This window comes from Botrytis sinoallii, assembly GCF_014898435.1.
Source record: "Botrytis sinoallii strain Bc 23 chromosome Unknown BSIN_011, whole genome shotgun sequence".
NCBI lineage: Eukaryota > Fungi > Ascomycota > Leotiomycetes > Helotiales > Sclerotiniaceae > Botrytis > Botrytis sinoallii.
The window spans coordinates 102,315-125,171 of record NW_024066038.1 but is presented as its reverse complement, the minus strand read 5'-3'; the positions used below and the strand labels follow the sequence as shown (position 1 = coordinate 125,171).

Sequence of the window (22,857 nt, the reverse complement as noted above, 5' to 3'; positions counted from 1 at the left end):
CCATATTCACATCTAGTTTCGTATCCATCTTCCCTCATATTAACCATCTAAAGATCGCAATCCACAGCACCAGCAAACTACTCAAACCCATTCCTCCGCCCAACCCATCCATTCGTGATCCTGCACCGCCCGTCACCACTGCCGCAGCAGGTAAACTCGCATTCACAAATCCCGGCCCGCATTGTACATTCACCATTCCAGCGGCTTGGGCATACGTACCCGCTATCGCGCTCGTTCTGACCGCGCCCGCAGATTCAAAGATCGCCATTGTGTTTTTCAGACACTGATTGCAGGTGGGTTGGGAGCCGCCGGGGAGACTCGTGTTCAGAGGGAGATAGTATATGTAGCTATCTGTTGGAGAGGAAGAATTTGTGACGGCTTGCGCGTAGCAGTATGCGCCATTGGAGGGATCTTTGAGACAGGATGCGGTGAAGAGGGTGGAATAGGCGAGGAGACCCAGACGAGCTTGTGTGACGAGTGGATTGGCGGCGAGGAGATCGACGGAGCAGGCGGTGGTGGAGGTGATGTTGGAGGCGATGGAGGACATCAGGGTTGAGCATGATTGCGCGTTGGCGGAGCAGGAGGCATCGAGGGTTTGGGTGATGCGAACGAGGGATTTGGAGGCTTGAAAGAAAGAGTTGGAGTTCTGTGGGAAAGGGAGTTAGTTTTGGATTGGGTCTTGGTTGATTGTATGCATCAATTGGGTTTATTGAGCTCTGAGAATTAATTTGAGGGGGAATGAGATTCGAGGAACAAATAATGCCATTGTTTGAGCTTGCATACAATGACCAATCTTCAATTCCCCAATCCCTCCCCCTTTATCTCATACCCTCTTCCGAAAATGAAAATCACATACCTGCAATAACAATGAAAAAGGCAAACAAGCTTTAAAAGTCTCGTTTGCCAAAAAGTCCATCATAAAACTCGAACATGTTGAAGTAATATTACTCGTAAACCCACTATCGAACGGCGTGGGTAAATTGGTTGTTCCCGTAGCAGCGGACACCAGGCCGCTACTCGTTTGCGATTCCGCCAGTGTTGACGACGATGAGGCGGAATCGGTCGCGGTTGCTGTACTTGTACTTCTGGGAGGTGTGATTGTGGCTGTGGAAGTTATCGCCGCTACGTTTCTCTTTTTAATAAGATCGGATTCGCAGTCGGAGTCGAGATCTAGATTTGACGATTGAGGTTCAATTGGAATGTTGGTTGCTTTTTCTTGGTCTCCTTCAAGTTCTCCTTCGTCACTAGAGGTCCTCGATGTAATTTCCCAAGTCTTAAGTTCCGGAAGCGATTGCGTGGGAGCGAGGATCGGGTCGTTTGATCAACTAAAATAGTGCCAGATCTAGCTAGACGTGCGAGTGTGGATGCAAATAGTTCAGGAATCTCTTCTCGAACTTCAACCATTCGTTCTTCAATATAAAATTCGGCCGAACATGTGGTGATGAGGAAGGAGGAAAATATTGTCAATAGTATTATAAAATTAGTTGAAGAAAGAAATGTATGAAGATTACGAGTTTTGTAACTTTTGGAAGAAGAAGACGTCGATGGTAATGATGACGACGATGTGGTGAGAGAAGCTTGATTGCTTGAAACCCGTTTGGTGACGGTAGGGATGCGGATAGGGAGAGTTGGTGCCGCGACCGTTGGATAGTGCGACATGAATTGTTGCGAAGGAAAGGAAGGCGAATAAGATGGCGACTTTGATATCGACACCTCATACATCGTTTCCATATCTATATTCGTATCCATATCCATATCCATTTCCATTTCCAGATTCAGATCTAGATCTAGATCCATATCCATATCGTTCAAAGATGATAGGTAGTATATACAATGCGGTATATCTCTACAATCGTGGTTCCAGCATCACTTTTCGAAATTCAAATCGACAACCAGTATAGTCGTCGGTGGCAGAGAAGTTAACAATTATCGAACGTTCGTTCAAGAGGGTCGGTGGTATTGTATGAATTGTTATGAAACGAAAGAACAATCGATGATTCTTCTTCCTTCAATCCTTCCCGTCCCGATTGTTTCTTTTCAAGCCGGATCGATTGCGTCGAAGAATGATTGTTTGATGTAGTACCTAGGTATGATGTATTTTCGTCTGATGTCTACTCGATTGATTTCCTTGCTTGGATTTCTTTTCCTTTCTTCCGTCGTCGCTATCCAACTTATCGTACCGTGCCGTCTCGAATTTGAAGTTTATTTAGAAGTTAGACCAGAATGGAAGAAGGAATTATCGTAAAAAGGTGAAGACCTCAATATGCAATGCAGATAAAATCTGCCAACGACCCAAAAAGTAATTGATAAAAAAGAATGACTGTAGTTGGAAAGGAAATCTTCTGTTGGAAAATAAAAATCCCTTGTATGTTATCAAAATCTTGAAGTCGTTGATGATTCTTCCGCAGAAGGAGAAAAGTGGTATGCGGAGGGTGCTCTCGAATGATATTTGATCTTTCTTTCAATCCTTCACTTCCACATCCAGATCAATATCCACTTTCCAACTCTCCACTCTTGAATTTTCCCTTCAAGAGGCGTATGCCGGGCGCAGTCCAGGTAGGTAGGTAGGTAGGTAGGTACTAGGTAGTCCAAGCAGAGAGACTGATTTGATATCTTTTTAATATAGGCAAAATACCTTTTGAGTTTCCAGTCCGTAATTCAACCAGGCCAACCACAACGCAAGCAAGGTTTCTAGTTTCGTTTCGTTTGAACTTTTAGACAATGGATAGGTAATAGATGAACTTGACTAGAAGGAAGAACCATACAAGACGGCGAATATGTTATATGATCACCAAGTAAAGTAGACTCGAAGGAAAATCATTTAGATTGGAGATTGGTTCATGGAGAAAGATTTACATGGGAGTTCTGGATCCAATATCCGTTATTATGCCTCCATTCATCCAAGTACAAAGTATCACTATCACCATCGATGCAGACTCCCCTCTATCTCCTCCTCCATTGAGAGAATCATTTTGGGGGAGAATGATTAATATTCCGAAGATACTATACCCAGGTCCTGGGCAGTCACCACCTAGGACATACCCGTTCTGTATGGAAACATCCATCCCATGTGGCATCCAACCAGTCAGAATTCCATCTGGATGCGACTAGATGCTAAGATCATCCCTTTGGGAAACGCTGCAAGCCATCGTAAGCCATCATCTGCGCCATATGGGTTGGAGACTGCTTGGAGTAACCATATGGGCGAGACGAGCAAGCCTAATATTGAATTTTGAGGTGAAGCGTGGTGGGTGATACGATGTGCGTACTCCATACTACTGATGATTGGGATAACAGTTGGAATGGTCGAGCTAGTGAGATTATTGAACTTATAACATGGTTCTTTATACCTTTATGAAGTATACATATACATATAACTTTATAACTTTACATATATATATATATATAATTTTACACGTAAATTTATATCTCCATTCAACATCCAAACATTCCCCCATGCCTCCCCTCCCTCCTTCATCCTCTCGCCAACCAAAAGTAGTCCATCAGTCAGATCTCGACCACGGCCACCACCCAAACTTCACTCTCCACTAATTTGGCCCAGACCATACCCGACCAATTCTAGATCTCACTCCCGATGCCCCTCGCGATACCCCTGCATAAGTGGCATCTGAGCCCACATCCCACCCCCAACCTAGTAATATGCCCGACGCGCACGACCAATGCCCACCAGGATTTTCTCATCCTACCGAAATGAGAGTTGTGCGTTTATGGATTGGGAAGCTGGATCCATCATGGAGATGGCATGTTTGGAGTTTAGGATTCGTATCTAGGGAAATGGCCCAATGCAAGCACGTTTCTGAAGATATACCAGTTGCAAGCCACGGGTGCGGATCATGAATAGTTGGAAGGAAAAAAGTGAAGAGGGCTAAGATCTGGTGATCTCTCTCGACTGTACGATACGGAATGTGCAATCAACAATATCATGCATGGTATTATGTCATGTGGTGAACGGTTTGTCCTGAAAATAGCACTGAACGGTGCGTGAGATGCTGATGCCGATGCTGAGATGCAGATAAGATGCCATACTTCGTAGTAGGTATGTGGTAGACTTGTGGAAAGATCAACATGTCTGTCTCGGTAGTCTAGAACCTTTTCCTACCTCAGAGTAAATATCGTAAATATCGTATATACCTACATAGTAGCTTTCACAGGTACACAAATATAAAAACCAACGGTTCGGCTCCTCGCATCTATCGATCCCGAATTTCCTTACAATCAATCCATCAATGCCACGCGGGTTCGGAAGCCAATCCCGTAGATTAATATCGAAAAGACAAAAAAACAAATGATCGATCCAACAGTCAGTTATCCCATAAAACGCCCACGCCGTACGAAAGGCGTACTCCAGGCCTCCGAGGCGTTGGGGGCGTGGTGTAGCGGTAAGCAGACAAGCACAGAATGGCACTCTGTACATGAATCCTCATGTATTCCCCTTTTACTTACAGGACCAAGAAGGGTACGAGCCTAAGCATGTAAGCCTCTCTGCAGCACCACTTCGAAAGAGAGGCTTTGGGGTTATCTGCATTGCATGTGGAATAAGCAAATGAGCAAGCAGGTCTCTCGTATGTAGGTACGCGAGTGAGATCTCGATATCCAGATATACAATGAATGTCCGGCATCGATCGATGTATCTTACAATTACAATAAACAAAATCAACAAACTCTCATTTCCCCATCCAACCCTCAGCCAACACAATCAATAATACAATCCAGCCTTATCAAAAAACCAATCTCGCTATCTTGTATACTTTTTCCAGTCGATCCATTCAACCCATTCCATTTACACCGTTGAGAACACAACTAATGCAAGCGTCCGGAAAATTTCACCTACCCTTACCTTGTTTCCCTTACTTGCTTCTTCTAAGCGTTGTACGAGCCGGTGTCATAAACTATAGGGCGCCACCAATATTTTCGTGCAGCCATTGAGTCTATCTGGTCTGGACTCCTGGAACAGAAAATTGGTGGAGCAGATATATGGCAGTTTTTGCGACGAGAGAGAAGAATGAGTACAGTTGGAGGAATACCTACCTCGTAGTTAGAAGTAAAAGGTACGTGGAGATACGGGAGGATTCTTCGTACTGCGCCAGACGGCAGATTCAAATCCTCAAGGTTCACCCCATCTCCTCATCAAGAATCAACTCTTTCGTCAGTCAATCAATCAATCAATATTCGTACAACATATAGATAAGAAACTCCGATACACAATACAATAGCATCTCGATCGCGGATTTGAGATCTACCTATTCCTCAGATACAGTCGTAGTGGGCTGGTATGGTGTACACTTCTAGAAACGAAGTATTGATTCTGAAGTGAAGGCTGTACTGTAACCCTAATGAGATGTGATGTGATGTTACCTTCTTATCCGGAAATCGGGGAGAATTGATTGGGAAGATGATGGGTGTAGATGAATCAGCGAGAATGTCATGTGAATATGGGAAGAAGAAGAAAGTTTGAAATATATTGTAGATACCTCGTAGTATGTCCTCTCCATTCTCTCTCACCAAAACAGTCTTCGGGTTAGGGTTAGGAATTATCTGAGACAGGCACATAGGATTAGGGTTAGGAGACATGCAACAAAATATTATCGTTGCAGATCAATGCACGTGAGAAACAAGGGACTTGTCCAATGAGATTGTTGCACGCACAGACACGGGGTAAGAGAATCAGGTGAGTGCGAACAGAATGTGAGGGTTGAGCAAACAGTACCTAGGTATGTATAATAAATATTTGAGTACGATATGGGAGTCTATAATTATATTGCCAAATAAATAAATGGAATTCTGATGAATCGGGGTCATGATACACTGATAGTATCAAGGTAAGAACACATTAAGTATTGTCACGTTTCTCATTGAAAGCTTAAGCGATGTTGTGCCGACAGAGCTTGAGGAGGGGAGGGGTAGTATGATCTTTCCAATATCTAACACTAACATTCATCATACTCAACTTGAGCGCATCACTTCATTCGCTTGAAAATCATTCATCTTTGGAATGGCAAAGCAGAAAGGATACATGATCTCACAACGACTTATATAACTCATCCATCCATGAACACAATTTTATTCTACCTCAAAATCAAAACTGAAACAAATATTTCAAGACCACCGCCATTATCAAGCCAGTGTCCATCCTACTGGGAATCTAAGCTTTCGATTTGGAATATGATGAGAAGAAAACAGACGCCGCCAATTGAATAAGTCCGTCCGATTTAAGATATAACACCCAGCGTGACAAGGTGAAGTAGTACAAGACCTAGCATAATCTTCATCGACAGTCATTGAGCTCAAAGTCGAAGAACTGAGCACTTAGCATTATTCATTCCCTCTCTTCATGCTCCATCGATCCCTCTTTCAACTTTGGGAATTAGGAGACATATCAAACTCTAATTGACCCATGAATGCGAAGACAATTGGAAATTCATGTCAATTTCATATGGAGGCATTGCAATGCGTGGGAGAGATTTGGTGAATGGGAAATAGCACTAAAACTGGAAAGGTCATTAGCAATTCTGAGATCAACCTTGCGGGAGCAAGTTCGTGTGCGTATGACATATCAAATGGCTTCACGGAGTATTTCATCGAATTGGTCGATCTTGGTATCGTTTCTTTTCAATATTTTTAAAGAAAATTTCTAACTATTGAGGCATATAATGCTCCCTTGATACGCCAAGAGCTATCAGTAGTTTGAGCAGCTGCTGAGCGTTCTCGAAGGCGATTGATATCAGTCTAACCGGGAAGAGAAACCGCCATCTCCACAGGTATGATTGTTCTTGTGGGTAGTTGACCATGGACATCTGGCCGCGGATATCATAGGTCAAATCCCACTTCGGCTCTTTCTTCCATCAACCACAGCATTGAAAATATCACCACCAAACACAAAGACCCCATATTAACCCATTCATATATTTCCCCACACCTTACTCCTCGAAACTCTCCATCTCCGGGTCACGGGAGAAGGTCAACCACTTCCAACTATATCATCAAGGATGAAATCACTTAGTCGAGTCACCCACAAACATCAAAGGCTTGTGCATCCCGCGCCACCCTTCAATCTCATAACCTCCTCTTTTCTTTGATTCGCTCGTTCATTTCATTCCTTGCGTCATTTTTTCGCTCCATCTTTTGTTTGTTCAAATCGACGCGAGTTGTCGTGAAGAAAGGAAGGAGGAGCAGATTTGACGTTGGCTGAAGAGTCCAATAAGCATGCTTTGATCCGGATGTTGAGCCGACCATTAGCAAGGTACGGCCTTCAGACAGTCTTTGATGCTTGAGGCTGAAATATAGCGGCCAGACTGAATACTCTGCTGTGCTTCGACTAGCGCTTGAATTGATTGTAGATGGCGCATGCTTCGTTCAAGACACTCCGCTTGTTGACGCTTCTTCTATGCTCTGCCCTGCTTTGCAATGACTTCTAATGCGGCAATGGCTTCATCGAAAGCACAAGTCTGTGGCTTCCTGGTGATTCATAACAACCTAACAAATTCCATGGTCTTATGCCGGCCATGGTTCATTCAGATTTCTGGCCTATCAACTTTCATAGGTAGAATAGTGGTCTACCATGATGTCGACGGGTAAAGGTGTAGGCCGAAGTAAATTTAAGATAATAGTTTAACGACTTTCCGGTCGGCCGAGAGTAGAACACGGTGGTAAATACACGATCTTGTTCAACAATTCTAGGAGCTAGAAATGCGGAACAGTCTGTGCCAACTCTAAGAGAAAAAAAAGTTTGGATCCTTTTCAATTTGAGCATCGTTCACTTTCAAGAAAGTTTGTCGGCAATGGTGCTGTGGAATCGCGCATTGACAGTGTGTTATTGGGTGAAGAAAGAGTGCTTATGACTTGTGCTTGTTAAAAGGCTCCGCAATGGAGTTCCAAAGAGGGCAAGCAAGTGGTTGATAGCAAGCAAGCACCGTTTTGGCAGGAGAATCTAGAGCTCAGACCACTGTACCAGCGCCGAAAGACCATGGGAACACCAAGGTCAAAATGCCACACGAACAAGTTGCTCGGGATGAGAAATGAAGTTTTGCTGGCCGAGAAAGCACATGACTTCCCATTAACCGTCTAGAAGAACAAAGTCCGATTAGAGTTTCAAGTGCCAGGACATGCGATTGTGTTGAAAGATATATTGGTCCCAGAGAGAGAACGAGTCGACATCCTATTTGAGATTTAGAAAAACACTATCACAGGTCGGTTATGGTAATGCTCAGAGAAAACTAGCACGTACCTGAATGATTGTAATATTAAAATAGTGGAATGAACGACCTTAGTCAACAATCACGACATTGAGAGGGGTGGGAGCACGCCGAAGCGGCTAGAGGAAAGAATAGTTTATTTTGATATGAGACTAATAATACAACTTGAGTAACACAGCAATCTCCGGCCTATACCTATATCATCAGAGCGGTACCAATATTGTTTAATCTTTCCATCAGACAATCCTGAGCCGAAGCAAAGATCATGAAAACCTCTGCTTGCCTGCCCTTCAATTGCAGTCTCGCCTCAATCAGTATTTGAGACGGTTAGCTTCTTGTCCCCGTCTTCTTTGGAGGGAAATCTGATGTTGGATGAAAGAAGGGCCCCCAGGAAGATCCTCTTTTTCTTCTTAACAGCCTATCACCCTGAAATCGGTTTTGCCTAGAGCTAGGACTTAACGAACAAATGGTATAGCTCCCAGTCTATCTCGTATTCGATGCGCTCTTTACGTCCCTTGAAGATCCGTGGGCAAGTTTTGTCTCCCTACAACTCCCAATGTATGCCAGAGCTCAAGATCAAGTAAAGATCGACACCTGCCATTACAAGTTATATTACTCGAAGGAACCGAATTTGATGCCGCTTTGGCGGAAGATGAGGAGACCTCAATGAACTCTGCAGCAGTCTTGACAGTTGGTACCAGTAATTAAAACTCCTTCCAGTCCAGTTTTCGCCGCTTCGATGAGTAAGGGATGTTCCTGTAGGTGACAGCGCAGAGTAGGATCCGTCTGGGAGGCTGTTCGAGAGTGTGGAAGTGGGTGCATCACCTGACCCAGCGAGCTTGGGTGTATGAAGAGTTGGTTCCGAATGGTATACGTAGACCGCAGCTTAGATCAACGAAAAGGGACCGGTGACTGAATTTGCACGCATGGTATGCCGCGATAACTTTGTTGGTACGTGTTGAAGTACCACTGGCATCCGAGACAGGCGAGAAGCACATCATCGCTGGTAGTCGGAGCCGAAAGGCCGATTGTTGTTATTTTGACTTGGAATGATCAGCAATCAGCTGAACCACTGAAGAATCTTCATGTTGGCAATTTGATGACTCTTGAAGAACGAATTGCTCACATCTCTTGGGGAGACCTGTTTACCACAACGCGGATGCTGTTAGACGGGGTTGAAGTATACTACCCAACAACTTATGGGAGTGCTAGGAAAGTTGGGTGCATAGTTGCTGTAGCCTTGATGGTGAATATCCCACGATTTTTCTGTTGTCTGAAGTCCTGGTTTTGCGGGTTGAGGGACTTCCAGATGAACTTTTAAACGCCGAAAAACTGTCTTTGGCTTAGATCCAGCTTCCAAAAACCTACGGAGTTGGAAATCACAGGTCTTGGAGGCATTGACAGTAAATTCCATCAAGACCTGAACACTGCTTGCATCCACAAGAGATCCGGGTCTTGACTCCAATGGTGACTTGAGCACAGGAGTGAAAGTACTACTAAGAGATTGAGCAAAAGCATGGAAGCTCCAGAGTTCCAGATGGCGAATGCTCGCGCTTCAAAATCGTCAGCAAGATTCATCATTACTGATGTAAAATTCAGTTCTGGATGGTGGAAGGACTTACAATATCTTCAGACACCAGTTTCTCTAACCCATATTCACCATACGTTTGGTAAATTTTATCACCATCACCATCGAAAAGGCACGCCCGGAGGCGGCTACAGGAAATAATATGAATTTTTTCTCTATTGTACATGGCTGCGTTCTCCATAGAGTTTTTGCTCATATCCACAGTTCTCCAACTCGATCAGCCACACGTCGCTCTCCTTCAACCGGTAGCAGTCATCTCCCACATCCTCTCAGATACACATTGGCGAATGAAGCAACGCAATCGAAGTGTTCGGCGTGTTGAAGCTAAATTCAAGCCACGAAGGCAACAGTAATCTGTTGATATCATGATATTATTAAAGGTTCAAGAAAGTAAGGGGGCGGTTCGAAGGAATGTGACGCAATTGGCTCGTTCAGAAAACTAAGAAATTGGATATCTACTAACCTTATTGACTGAATGGACCGACTCTTCTGATTTCATCGAGCAGCTGGGGCATGGTTTGAATGAATCGCCATGAGGTATTCTTTCTCTGCTCGGTCTAAGCTGGACGAACAAGAACTGATCATTGAAAGGCGATAGGCTGGGGACTCGAGGCCAATGTAGGAGCTGTTTTAGTGGGCGAACAAGAATCTAGAGGGATCATCAACTTGCGGCAGCATTAGTAAATGTTTTGTGGTCAGAAAGTGTTGAAGGTCCGAAGCCTACTAAGACTGCGGCACAAATGCAATTTTACATTTGAGGGAAGACTCCATGAGCTCTTCAACACAGACTCACTTTTATTCGATCGCCGAGCTGCTACGTGTGATTTCGGCAGCGGTCAAAAAGCTATACTAATGGCCTGTGCATCGGCCAACGGAATCCCACCAGCCATAAAATGACCATTATGGTCATCTCAGAGCGTGGGGGTCCCATCAAGGCATGCTTGTCTAGTATAAGCAACTATACTGCGAGACTGCGAATGGCTCATTAAATCAGTTATCATTTATCTGATAGTGCCTTGTCACATGGGTGACTATCAATCCAGGCATATTTGGTGGCTAGAGTGGCCGTTAGCATACAAATAAATAAGGAGCTTGAGCGACTTACTTTCTTAAAGTAGTAAAACATCCATCGGTATTCAAACATGGACATGTCACTATCCTCGAGTTGCACGCCGAAGCGGGCTGCGGGTAACTTTGTGGATTATTATCTATCTAATGGGTACTCTAACATGTACCAGTGTGTAAAGATAAAACGGTCTTTGGTAAGCCTGTTCAAAGCTGACTTTGGTGGCAGGAATTGGCATCCAGTGGGCTAGAACAACCTATCCACCTCAGAAGAAGTGAGCGACATGCTTCCCTGACTTGCTCAAGAGCTTCTATCCTCTCCCCCGTCTTGATAGCACATCCATCGTATCATACCCAAAGATTGTACTGGCCCGCTCTTGATGCCGGACAACTTCTGCCCAGACTTTATCGTTTTCAATCTCTTTTTGATTGAGAGCATCAGTAATGATCAAGAAGCCCCTTCTCTTCGAAGAAGAGATGTTGCTCGCGAGTGACCGCGTGGATCATCTGCTACTTTCAACAATGGTAGTTAGCAAGTGACAGCAAAAATGGCACGCAAACTGTATTATCTCTTGCTCATTCACTCTCTCCTCAGTTTCAATTGCTTACTTTTGTTCGGCCATTCGCTTTGGGCTTCGCGAATGCTTACGCCCAGTTTTCTTTCGAGGTTGGCACACTTCAGCACAAATTGGCCGAAGCCTGGCTCTTGTAATTGACGCGTCCAAGTCTCTAGAAAGAGCCATCAGTGAATGTTGAGTCAAGAAAGATCATAGTTAGCTGACCTTGGTTTGATGAATTCTAGTTGGCTCTGTGTCTGATTTTGTGCGAAAGATCTACCGAGATTGATTTCTTTGTTGGCCAGACACAGAGCCCGTAAATTGAGAATCGTCTTGAGACTGTGAGGTTGCAAGAATGAAGCGGCGAGGGAATGGCAACCGCATCATCTCTGACGAAAGGTATTTGCTCTTTCGAGTTTTTCGTTTGTGTTTGGCTGGTTTTTGTCGTTTGTTATTGATGTTGATGGGTTTGTGGGAATAATTGAGTATACCTTCTGGAAAAAGATCGGAAGTGTCAGCTAACGCTCGCAAGAAAAGAGAATTGGATGAATTAGAAAGTTCAAATTGCAAGACGAAGAATTGAAAGATAGTTTTTCTCGATCCTCTTGATGAAATGAGATGGTAGAAGACTTACTTTGATAGTTTGGTTCTGTGAAGAAGAGTGAAGTCATCAGCTCAAGCTCCAAAACGGAGATATTTTGATGGATTGAAGACTGCAGAATAGAGAAATGGGTCGGGAAGGAGGGTGATCTATCTCTTCTCAGAGAAAGCATGGCGGAATGCTTACTTGAATTGAATTATTTCTATTTGAGAAGATCGAAGGTGTCAGCTCAAGCTTGACGGTTTGGATTTTGATCAAACTGAGAAAGCGGAAAGGATTTGAAGGTACGAAAAGCCTTTCGATAAATCATGAAGAAAGAATCGATAGATTACTCACTTTGAACGGATATATTTCTTTTTGTTTATCTTTGCTTCTGTGTTGAAGAAAGAAGGATTATTGATTCATGTAATGGTTTGTGGGAAAGAAAATTCACAAGAAGGTAGACTTTCCAATGACTAGAATGGGATTAGTGCCTAAGCCTTGCCGACTAAGCAATTTAACTTATTATTACTGGACAAGTTGGAATATCTAGAAGGTAGGTATCCAGAGCAATCAAATAATTATTGAGATCTTGATATGCACTGTTCGAGTTGAGTTGTTACTTCAAAAGGAAAGAGGTTTGTTCTCCTTATAGCCGATCATGTGACTGTGTGTTGACAACTTTTGGGGGAAGTTGGGAGAGGATTGGGGATGGGATAGGTTTTTTTAGATTTGATTTCAACTTTTTGATGGATGTTTTGATTTTTTGGAGGTGGAGTGGGTGGTGATGTTTAGATTGTGTCAATGATGTATCTTTAGGAAGTACTGTATATATATTGGGTTTCTTGATGTGATGAGATTGTTTTCATGATTTATTTTGTGTTTTGATGTCAAAGTAATCTCCTACATATGTCTGAAAGGCTATGTTAGTACAAAGTACAAAGTATATTAAGTACTAGTAAAAGGGTTTCAACATACAGTTCTCAACTATTCAACAACTTGATTGAGTCTCAAAATAGCATGAAATGATTTAAACCCAAGCAAATCAATCATGTATTATAGCAATTTTGAATAACTAAAGTTTCGATTACATAATTCAAGGTTATATGATCAAAAACTAATAACGAAAAAGATATTAAGTAAAAGGAAAAACGAGAGAGAGTATGTCAAGTATATCCTCTTATCTTCAAGGGACTCCTCTACTTCCGACTCTAGATATATTATATATCTCAAAATTGAGAATAACAAGAAGAATTTCCTATATCCATATACTACGAAGATATGTTATTTCAAGTAAAAGAATTCTATTTTGAGGGATTAATCTAGAAGTAATTTTTTTATATTGAAATATCATATTGATTTTTACATCTAGAATCAAATATCATATTAATATTTTATAATATATTTCACATCATCAGGGAAACGAATTATACAACCCGAGGGAAACCATTCAGTATCAAGAGACATTACTTGCTCCATCTGGGACCTATAGGAAGGAATGTATTTATACACATGCCGTATCATTCTCCATATAGTGTACCTTTAGTGTAGGTAAGGCTTAGACTCGATCCACAGATCATAAACTTTACATTCGAGCTATTCACTAGTCCCTAGCAGATTCCACAATCAAAATGCTTAATACTCCCCTCTATTTTCAATTTCTTTCCATGTAGTAGTATCATAAGAAGGAAAATTCCTTCAACATGGTCTGCGTAGATACTGCCATCCTTTTAATTTCTCTCAAGGGAATAACTTTCGCTATTTAACAACCTTTCGTCACTTTATTGCTGACGTTTCAACTAAGAGTTCGGTGAGCAATGTATTTGTAGGGACTATTTCTCCTCTGATTTACGCAACATCGTCCTTTACAAATCCAGTCGTCCCAACTTCTAACACTTGTCGATAAGACATGTGGTACTCAGATGATAAACTGTACATGTGCCACGGGTCGAACGTACTTGGTATCAGACTAGTGCCTCTAGATGTGAGTGGCGAGCGCACTTTTACTACTATCTACTGATCCGGAATCATCGTCGTATTTTGATATCCTATAATCCATTCACTTCTCTTCTTTACTTTTCATCAACTAGTAACAACAATCGTTCAACGAAAGGTGACAGCAAACTATGTCAACCAAGTACAAAGCTAAGATGAGATTTTCCAGGTAAATATGTAATTCATCCCTCTATACATGCTACGTATAACACCGGCGAGGAATCAGCATGCTTAGGACTGAATCTGTTTTAGCGTCAGAGATAATTTGAATTCGTAGCTCTCTTGTATATCCATTGGAGTGGCATGGGTATATTAAGTAGGACTCTATGTGTGCGCTATTCACTCATTTTCATCTTTTTATTGTTTGACTACCTAGGTATGGGGAATGATGTGTTTACCCCTGTTTACACGAAGTGTTATTGGTACCTATTCTTGGAACAAGATCGAGGTGCGGGGAAGGGCCAACAGTCCATGAGACAGAAGTGAAACTTGACACATTTCCACCAGGTAGTTACTTATACCTCGATGTTGACCTCGTAAGTGCAATTGCAGTGCTACCGCGTAGGCAGAGCCCATACTTTCATGTAGGATAATCCTTCTCCTAATGCCAATTTGGTGCTAAATCTATTTACTTTGCCGCATAATCGTCTATTAGAAGCCGTGTTTCATCTCATACCACTTGGTATCACCGTCGCTTGACTTCTCGCTGTCGTTAAATTTGCTTCTTCATCAGATGAATACTCTATCGTCAATACAAGTTGTACTCGCAGCGCCTCTTTACTTCTCAATTATCACCTTACTTACCCAAGATTATCAGAATGAATTCGCTCTACATTTAAACACATGGTGCTCTTCAGGTACTTACCTGAGCTATGGCCTTTGTTGTTAAATTCACAAACCATCTACCTAAGTACAGTATATAGAAGTCATTTATAAGGACCACCAGGACTTGATTGTGGATCTAAGAAGAAATCTGCTCAGCCTTCGCACTTCTCGCCCCACCTAAATTGTTTCTGTCGGTGTTACCTCATGCTAATTCACTCGCTAAGTCTACCAATTGAGCCGATTAGTTGTACTTACCCCCCTCATAGAGTGCATAGGATAGAATAGTAAGTTCACCTGCTTAATATTCACCTACCACTAGCGCTCTCTATTCGCAGTTCCTACAATACATAGGTACCCACTGGACTTCCACCTATCGATTCAAAAGTCTACAACAATATTCCGCCAAGAGACGAGTACGAAAAACCCCTAGAATCCATCATGACAGCTGCACATAGCTCGCTTAAAAGCCCAATAAGAAGCGTTTTAACTCGAGAAAATCAATCCTGTGCTACTATTTAATCTCCTGAGTTCCTTTACTGTTTGATGTTAAAGATCTTAGAATACTACAATAAGATAGTTAAGGATTCAGCCAACGATGCAACAGCGTGAAGGATTTCTCTAGAAACGAAAAAAATAGATAAAGAATGATTACAATTCTGGACTGTATCAAAATAATTCGAAGACAATATGAATATATTCTTTCTTATGAAAGTGCGTGAGATAAACCATAACACCCGAAATTTTAGTGACAGGAGACGAGACATTCCACTCGACAATAACTCAACTTAAAAAAGCCCCTTTCGGCGTCCCTCCCTCCCGCTTTTCTCCAAAGCTTCGCCGGTCTTTTTCAGACTACATCTGACCTATTCTAAAAATGTGCCAGCTAGTTGTATTCAAGAGTCTCTTGTCGTTCTTAAGCAATGTATGGAAGAAATATATATGCAGGTGCTGGTTTTTTGAAGTGCTATCCTCGAGCTACCCACGCATACGAAATTCCCACTTAAAACTCCTAAACATTCACTCTTTAGTGTCCCCCTTCTCTCTTGAACACCATCACAACTCTGCAAATCCATCGAATAGCCAAGAACCAAGTCAACCGCTCTCCTCTCCGGTATGGCACGTGAATTTATATTCACAAACCCAGTTCCAAGTTCCAACTCTCTAATCAAGACTAGAAAGAAAAAATCATATGCTATAAAAGCGGAATAGGTATTCTCCCCAGATACGATATCCCATTCACAGAAAAAACTTCTTTGGAGCAGAGATGTGAGGACCTTGCCAGATGATAATACTGTTATGCCTTTGAGGTCAATATCAATATACCATAAACACCACCCTAAGAAATAGTAATAAAAAAAAGAAACACGGAACGACAACATTTCATTAACCTTAAAAATCAATGACGAATAACCAACCAGCCGCGATAACATAACAAGAAACCCACACATATCCATACCAATACACCTCTCTGCAACATAACATAACACAACCCAAGAAAAATACTATATTAATAAACCTCCTCAAATCACCTAGTATCTATTTGATTTAATCTCACCACCACAATTTGAATTATAGATTAGTGAAAGAGGAATATAGAGTGCATAATCTACTTTACTCTGTTCTTGTGAAAATATCTATAGTTTAGGGATAGAGTGGATGGTTTTTATGTTATAGGTAGGTATGTGAAATGAAGATTTATTGGATAATGTTTTCACTATATACCTACCTTTGTAGATTACATAATGTATGAATCGCTTCTCTCCTCCCCCTCCTCCTCATCCTTCTCCTTTTCCTCATAACCACCCGAAGATAAAAACTTAAGCGAATAAAAAAGTACTCAAGTATTCAAATACTTAAAATATATAAACACATATAAAGACCCCCCTTCCCCCTCCCCGTCTCCCTTTTCAAAATCAAAAATTACCAAAACAAGAAATCAAAAAACTTGTTCTATGTCTTTTTCTGGATACTTTATATATTGAGAAAGAAGAGAAGGGAAGAATGTATGAGGGAGGATATAGCGAACGGGGGGGGGGGGGGGCGGTGTTGATATTTTGAGGGTATTTTGAGGGCATTTTAGGGGTATTTTGGGGTATTTTGGGGGGTTTGATGGGTTGAATTAATGGGTTGGAATTGATGAGTTGGAATTGGATGTTATAGGGAGGGGAGGGAGAGAAGGGTGACGGTAATGGTAATCATAACAATAGTAATGAAAAAAACAGCAATAAAACTATTCATCGCCATCACTCCTCGTCATCATTATCACCTTCTCACATTCCCAACTCCTCACTCAAACCCCAGATCTATCCATCCATCACCCTTTAAACAAATAACAAACAACAAACAAATAAAAACACACCCAACCCCAACCCCAAACCCACCGAGACTACAAAAACACTTCTTCTTCTTTCCTTTCTCTACTTATGTACTCCTCACACATCAACCACATTGCTTAATACCGGTACCGGTACTTGACCGAGCTATCCATAGATAAGGTATGTTTTCAAAAGTCTCAGATTAAATTATTTGCTATAGAGAAAGAAGGATGGATAGTTGAGTAATATATATACATTTATATATTAGGTAAGAGCAAATTATTGAATGTGTACACTTCATCCGACTTCGGGTTGTATCTTGGCCAAAGAATTGAATACTTTAGCTACGAGTATCAATCATCTCGTCGGGGGCACTTTTCAACTTCGCTTATACCCGAAATTTGATGAGTAGGTAGGAGAAATATATAAATCTAACTCTACATCTAAATATATACACATACACATATATAAACATAAACCCCACCACCCTCAAGCCCCCTTCAAACCCTTCGCTAAAGTTTGCGACCTCACAGCTTTCCGCTGCGCCTCCTCCGTACCCAAACCCCAACCCCTCAAAAACGCCATGCGCATCGCCGCCGCCACATAGACAAACCCAACATTTCCCCAGGCCATTTTATTCCAGGCGGCCACATTCCAATAGATGCTCCAACCGAGGTCCTTGACACTATACAGATGACCGAAATCGGCGACGAGCAGACCCAGCAGGAAGACTTTCCAGACGCGGAGATCCGAGGTGCAGCGGAGAACGAGGGCTTCGTTGAGGGCGAGCAGGAGATACAGATTGGCGAGTTGGGTGAGCGCGATGTGGGCCGAGAGCGGGATGTCGTTGGGCGTGGGGTAGGGTGATGATGCGGCGTGTGTGAGATGCAGATATTTGTCGGGTTGGAAGTGCGCGTAGTAGGCTCCGGCTAGGGTGGAGAGAGGCTCGATGATGAGGAAGAACCAGCTGTAGGCCAGGGGGAGACGGAATTCGGGTGCAGCCATGATGATGAAATGTTTATTTCTTGGGGTTGGAGATTGAGAACGTGGGGTTTCTCCGTTTTGAGGGTGAAGGCTTGAGCGTGCCAGAAGGCTTGGGTTTTTTGGGGGGGGTTTTGCTGTTTGGAGGGGAATGATAGATGACGATTTGGAGTCGATTGATGACTCGGGCTGATTTCGATCGATGAATGCCGATTTGATGGCAATTGACTCGGTTGATTCTTCTCTGCTAGTCTTTTGATCAGCTTGGAAGTTGTATGTGTGTATGTACTCGAGGAACTAACTATAGTAGGTAGGGCAGCTGTATGTACTCGAGTAACTCACGAACGATACGTAGACAGAGCTAGTACTCGTAAAGCATGAACAATGAACAATGACAAACTCGATTGGGGTAAGAAAGCACGAAATCAATATCTAGGTAAGCAGCCAGACAGAACGGTACCTTCCATTCATCCCACTCACGGATAAAAAATTTGCATCAAGGCAGTCAAAGTTGCAGTCAAAGTTCCCACGCTAATGAGCATTTAAGTCTGGGGGATCAGCGCATTAGGGTTCATGGTAACCCCTTTGATCAATTTTTAATCCCGAACCTGAGTATGCCATGCTGCTTTTGGGTGTTGGCATGTCGATTCTGACCCGAGTGTCGATGAGATGGGAAGATTGATGTGTGGGACCATTTGGAGGTTTACGTGGTCATTAAAGCAGCGATGGATGAGAATCGATTGGGGAGTTTGATCCGAGATGTACACATGTGAGTGATTGCGATAGCGTACGCAGGTGTGCAGGGCAGGCAATAATTAATTTTACCTCCTGGGATGGAATTCATAGACACGGACTAATCCGTTTGATACTGATGAAAGAATGTGAGAGATGTTTGTTTGTTTGTCTGTTGGTTCATTGATAGATTAATGTGAAAGGAAATCTTCAGATATATATAGTCATATATATATAGACACGTATAAGTATGTATACATATACTACCTAGTCAGATAGTAAAGAATGAAGAGATCTAGCTAATATTGTCCTTACTTACTTTGTATACCTACCTAGTAGATATATCCAAAGATTTCTACCTCTACCGATCTAGTCACCATCTCTTTGTCCTCCCTACCTCTCTTTCTCCTTTCCTCCCTTTTTTCTTCTTTTCAAGGCGGCGAAGAGAAAAGATCTACAAACGACTTTCGAAACTTTATTCCGTAGAATCAACGGCTGGTCCGAAGTTTGATGGAGATGCATGTATGCTCCTCGAATAATTATTAGTAGATGCTACCTAGGTGAAGCTATCAAGATAATAATACGGGAGTATTTGACTATTCTATCTATTCTATGAGTCTATCTCTACATTCTTCTACATTTCACATTCTCCTCTTCTAGAACAGATAGAACAGATACACAAAGCGCTTCGGATCAAACTTAATCTCTCCTAACCTCTCTCGAGCCACTCTCGAGCCTCTACCTAGACTGTACGAGTATGGTAATGTAATATAAGTAAGAAGAATAGAAGAATCATGCTCCCAATTCCCCTCCTCTCTCACCCAAATCTGGGAGAAGAATAAGATTTGCCTCTCCCTTGATAAGGTTTATCCCTCCTTCCCAAGCCCTTAGCTACTTTCTGAAATTTCCTTATCCGACGGAATATGAGCTGAAAAGAGAAATATCAAACAACGGCATTTCGCTTTTGATTAAAAAACGGATTCCTGATTGATTATTTATTACTTATTACTTATCGTTTATCATTTACTATTTATTATCATTCCTCTAACTATTTATATTTATTATATTGTGAATTGCAACGTTTTATCGATCCACAATTGAATTTGTTTCCTCTAGTGTCTAACCATCCGTCTTTCTCACATTTTCACACTATTCCTCTCCAATTCCTTCATCTTCTCCAATTCCTCCATCATCAACACATTCATTTAATTTTATAAACCGGTCAATCTATCAATTCTTCCTCATTTCACTCTAATTCTTTTCGTTTCTTTTCTTTCTTTCTGAAATCCAAAAACTTGACCCGAAAATCTTCATTCACACCGCCCATTGTCTCCTCAGACTATTACGCTGTTCCTTTCCCCGGACAACAAATTCATCCTGCAGGGACCATAAGTTTTGGCCCAATTATTTGAATACTTCAAGACCACTCAGCTATCTGCCAATTTTTTCAAGTCCCTACATACCCACCATAATTTCTCGATCCGCAAGCGACGACAATGACTCGAATCCTTCCAAATGACGAATATTCTCCTGTTCAGCAGGCACGAGTCACCCTCATAAGTCCTGCTACTGCGAGAGGATGGGATGTTCCAGCAGAGACAGCGAGCACAAACCGCACTCCCTTTCGCAGAGCGCGTCTTGGATCGGTCCCCTTAGAAGCTGATGTGTTGGAGCGAATGTCAGACCTGTCCGTGAATGAAGATTTGGAAGAACCGCTAGATGCGCGGCGGACAGGTGGCATAAGAGATTTGATTCGACGTGCTTCAGTATCCATAAAGAACAGAAAGAGGAGACATTCGCATGCTACAGAAGAACGTCCATCCTCTTCATCCTCCCCTTGGCACAGACTACGACAAGCTACAAGTTTCAACAGAAATTCGAGGATGATACCATCTCACTTCAATTTTGAGGGCCCTGTGGATTCTTGCTCAGAATTGGCTTCCCCGACACCTGGACATGGCGGCGCACCTCCAGTTATACCGATTGGGACTGGTGGGGCCACGAGAGCTACTGCAGCTGCCCAAAATCTCTTCAAGAATCGAAACTTTTTGAGATCTGAAGACACACAACAGAATGATAGGGAAAGTGCTATTGGCATAGCGGTCAGTACGTTAATCGACTCGATACACGCCCAAGACACGTCAATTAGTCGGGTTGATTTTATAGGAAGCCTTCCAATGGAACTCGCTACTCAAATACTATCTTATCTGGATCATAAGTCTCTACGGAGAGTGGAACAGGTTTCTCGCAAGTGGGCATTTATGGCAGGATCAAAACACGTTTGGCGGGAGACTTTCTTGAGAGAGAAATCAAGAGCTTATGCTATGCCCCATCCAGTTATTCCAGGAGTGGGAGATGGTGTCCCAGCTTTGGATCCTGAAACGGATTGGAAAGAAATTTATCGCATTAGGCAAAAGTTGGACGACAGATGGATTCTTGGCGAATCGACACCAACTTATCTCCTTGGGCATACGGACAGTATTTATTGCACCCAATTCGATGAGTAAGTTAATACTGCCCATTTCTTCACCCGAGGACAATTATTAATATTTTCATAGGCACAAAATCATCACTGGTTCTAGAGATAGAACGATTCGTGTGTGGGATATCAAAACTTACAAGTGTGTCTTGGTCATTGGACCTCCAGCTATTGTGAACAATCCGGCTCTCTTGACCGCTCCTGACGGAAGTCTTGCACATTATGCGACAGGTCCAGTCGAACGAGGTCCAGATGAATTACGACAACCTGGTAGTAAACCACGAACTGTCTCTTTCCCAATGCATCACAATGCATCGATCTTGTGTCTTCAGTACGACGATGATATCCTTGTAACTGGTTCATCAGACGGTACATGTATCATGTACGACATTAGGAAAGGATACGAACCAATTATGCGTCTGGAACACCACACTGCAGCTGTACTTGATCTCGCATTCGATGAACGATACATTGTTACATGTTCTAAAGATGTCAGTATCTGTATTTGGGATCGTCGCTCGGGTCAGTTGATAAAACAAGTTCGTGGTCATTCAGGTCCAGTCAATGCAGTACAATTGAGGGGAAATTCTATTGTAAGCTGCAGTGGAGATTTCCGAGTCAAGTTATGGAACATCGATACGGGGAAGAATATTCGAGAATTCTCGCGTCATACCAAAGGTCTCGCTTGCAGTCAATTTTCCGAAGATTCAAAATATATCGCGTCGGCTGGTAACGATAAAACTATTCGTATTTGGAATGCCAATACTGGGGAGTGCTTAAAATTAATCAATGCTCATGAGAATCTGGTCCGATCTTTACATATCGATTCAATTAGTGGAAGGTTGATTTCTGGAAGTTATGATCAGGATATTAAGGTCTGGGATATGGAAACGGGAGGTTTGTTACTAGACTTTCCAAAGTGGCATGCCAGTTGGGTGTTGGGGGCCAAGAGTGATTATAGAAGAATTGTTAGTACTGGGCAGGATCCCAAGATTCTGGTTATGGATTTTGGAGCTGGATTGAAGGGCATTGAGAAGTTGGAGAGTGGGCCCAGAACTGGGATTTGAGTGAAGTGAGAGATCGAAAGACGGAGTGTGGTGTTGTGCTGGGGAATGGACTTTGATTTTGGGGTTCTTTTTGGGCGTTGAAAAACTGGGAATTTTTTTGAGGGGGCGGTCAATTCGTTGCTTCGTCATTCGTTACATGATTAGAAAGAAGGGGATGAATGGACTTGCTTTTGAAGTTGGACATGGATAGATCTTCTCTAGAGGGAGATGGTTAGGTGCTTTGGGATAGGACATGGATTTGGCATGCATGGTAGGTTTTAATATGGAGGCGTTCATACACACACATGGGGGTATGAATATCTAGAGCAAAAGGGTATGCCAAGGATTCTCGACATGATTGGGGAATTGGTTTATGGATGGATGGGGATTGCACCACTTGAAACCTTTTGGGCTGTATGCGGTGCATGCATTTATTATCAGACACATTTTTGGGTTGAATTTTTTGTGTATAGAATTACCT

The 22,857-nt window shown here is 42.5% G+C and overlaps 4 protein-coding genes across 4 annotated transcripts; 2 read left to right on the top strand and 2 right to left on the bottom strand.

The window, feature by feature from the left end:
* Nucleotides 1–34: 34 nt before the first annotated feature.
* EAF02_006703 (uncharacterized protein) lies at nt 35–1,803 on the bottom strand (the record flags this gene model as incomplete). Its single annotated transcript, XM_038902751.1, has 3 exons — nt 35–646; nt 857–1,273; nt 1,396–1,803. The coding sequence occupies 3 exons, from the start codon at nt 1,801–1,803 to the stop codon at nt 35–37; spliced, it is 1,437 nt and encodes a 478-aa protein (XP_038757072.1).
* Nucleotides 1,804–9,965: 8,162 nt separating this feature from the next.
* Nucleotides 9,966–10,154, top strand: EAF02_006702 (uncharacterized protein; the record flags this gene model as incomplete). Its single annotated transcript, XM_038902750.1, has 1 exon — nt 9,966–10,154. One exon carries the CDS (start codon nt 9,966–9,968, stop codon nt 10,152–10,154), a length of 189 nt encoding a protein of 62 aa, XP_038757071.1.
* A 7,473-nt stretch (nt 10,155–17,627) lies between these two features.
* Nucleotides 17,628–18,143, bottom strand: EAF02_006701 (uncharacterized protein; the record flags this gene model as incomplete). The annotated part of the gene is made up of 1 exon (XM_038902749.1): nt 17,628–18,143. One exon carries the CDS (start codon nt 18,141–18,143, stop codon nt 17,628–17,630), a length of 516 nt encoding a protein of 171 aa, XP_038757070.1.
* A 2,204-nt stretch (nt 18,144–20,347) lies between these two features.
* EAF02_006700 (uncharacterized protein) lies at nt 20,348–22,397 on the top strand (the record flags this gene model as incomplete). The annotated part of the gene is made up of 2 exons (XM_038902748.1): nt 20,348–21,354; nt 21,410–22,397. 2 exons carry the CDS (start codon nt 20,348–20,350, stop codon nt 22,395–22,397), a joined length of 1,995 nt encoding a protein of 664 aa, XP_038757069.1.
* Nucleotides 22,398–22,857: the final 460 nt, after the last annotated feature.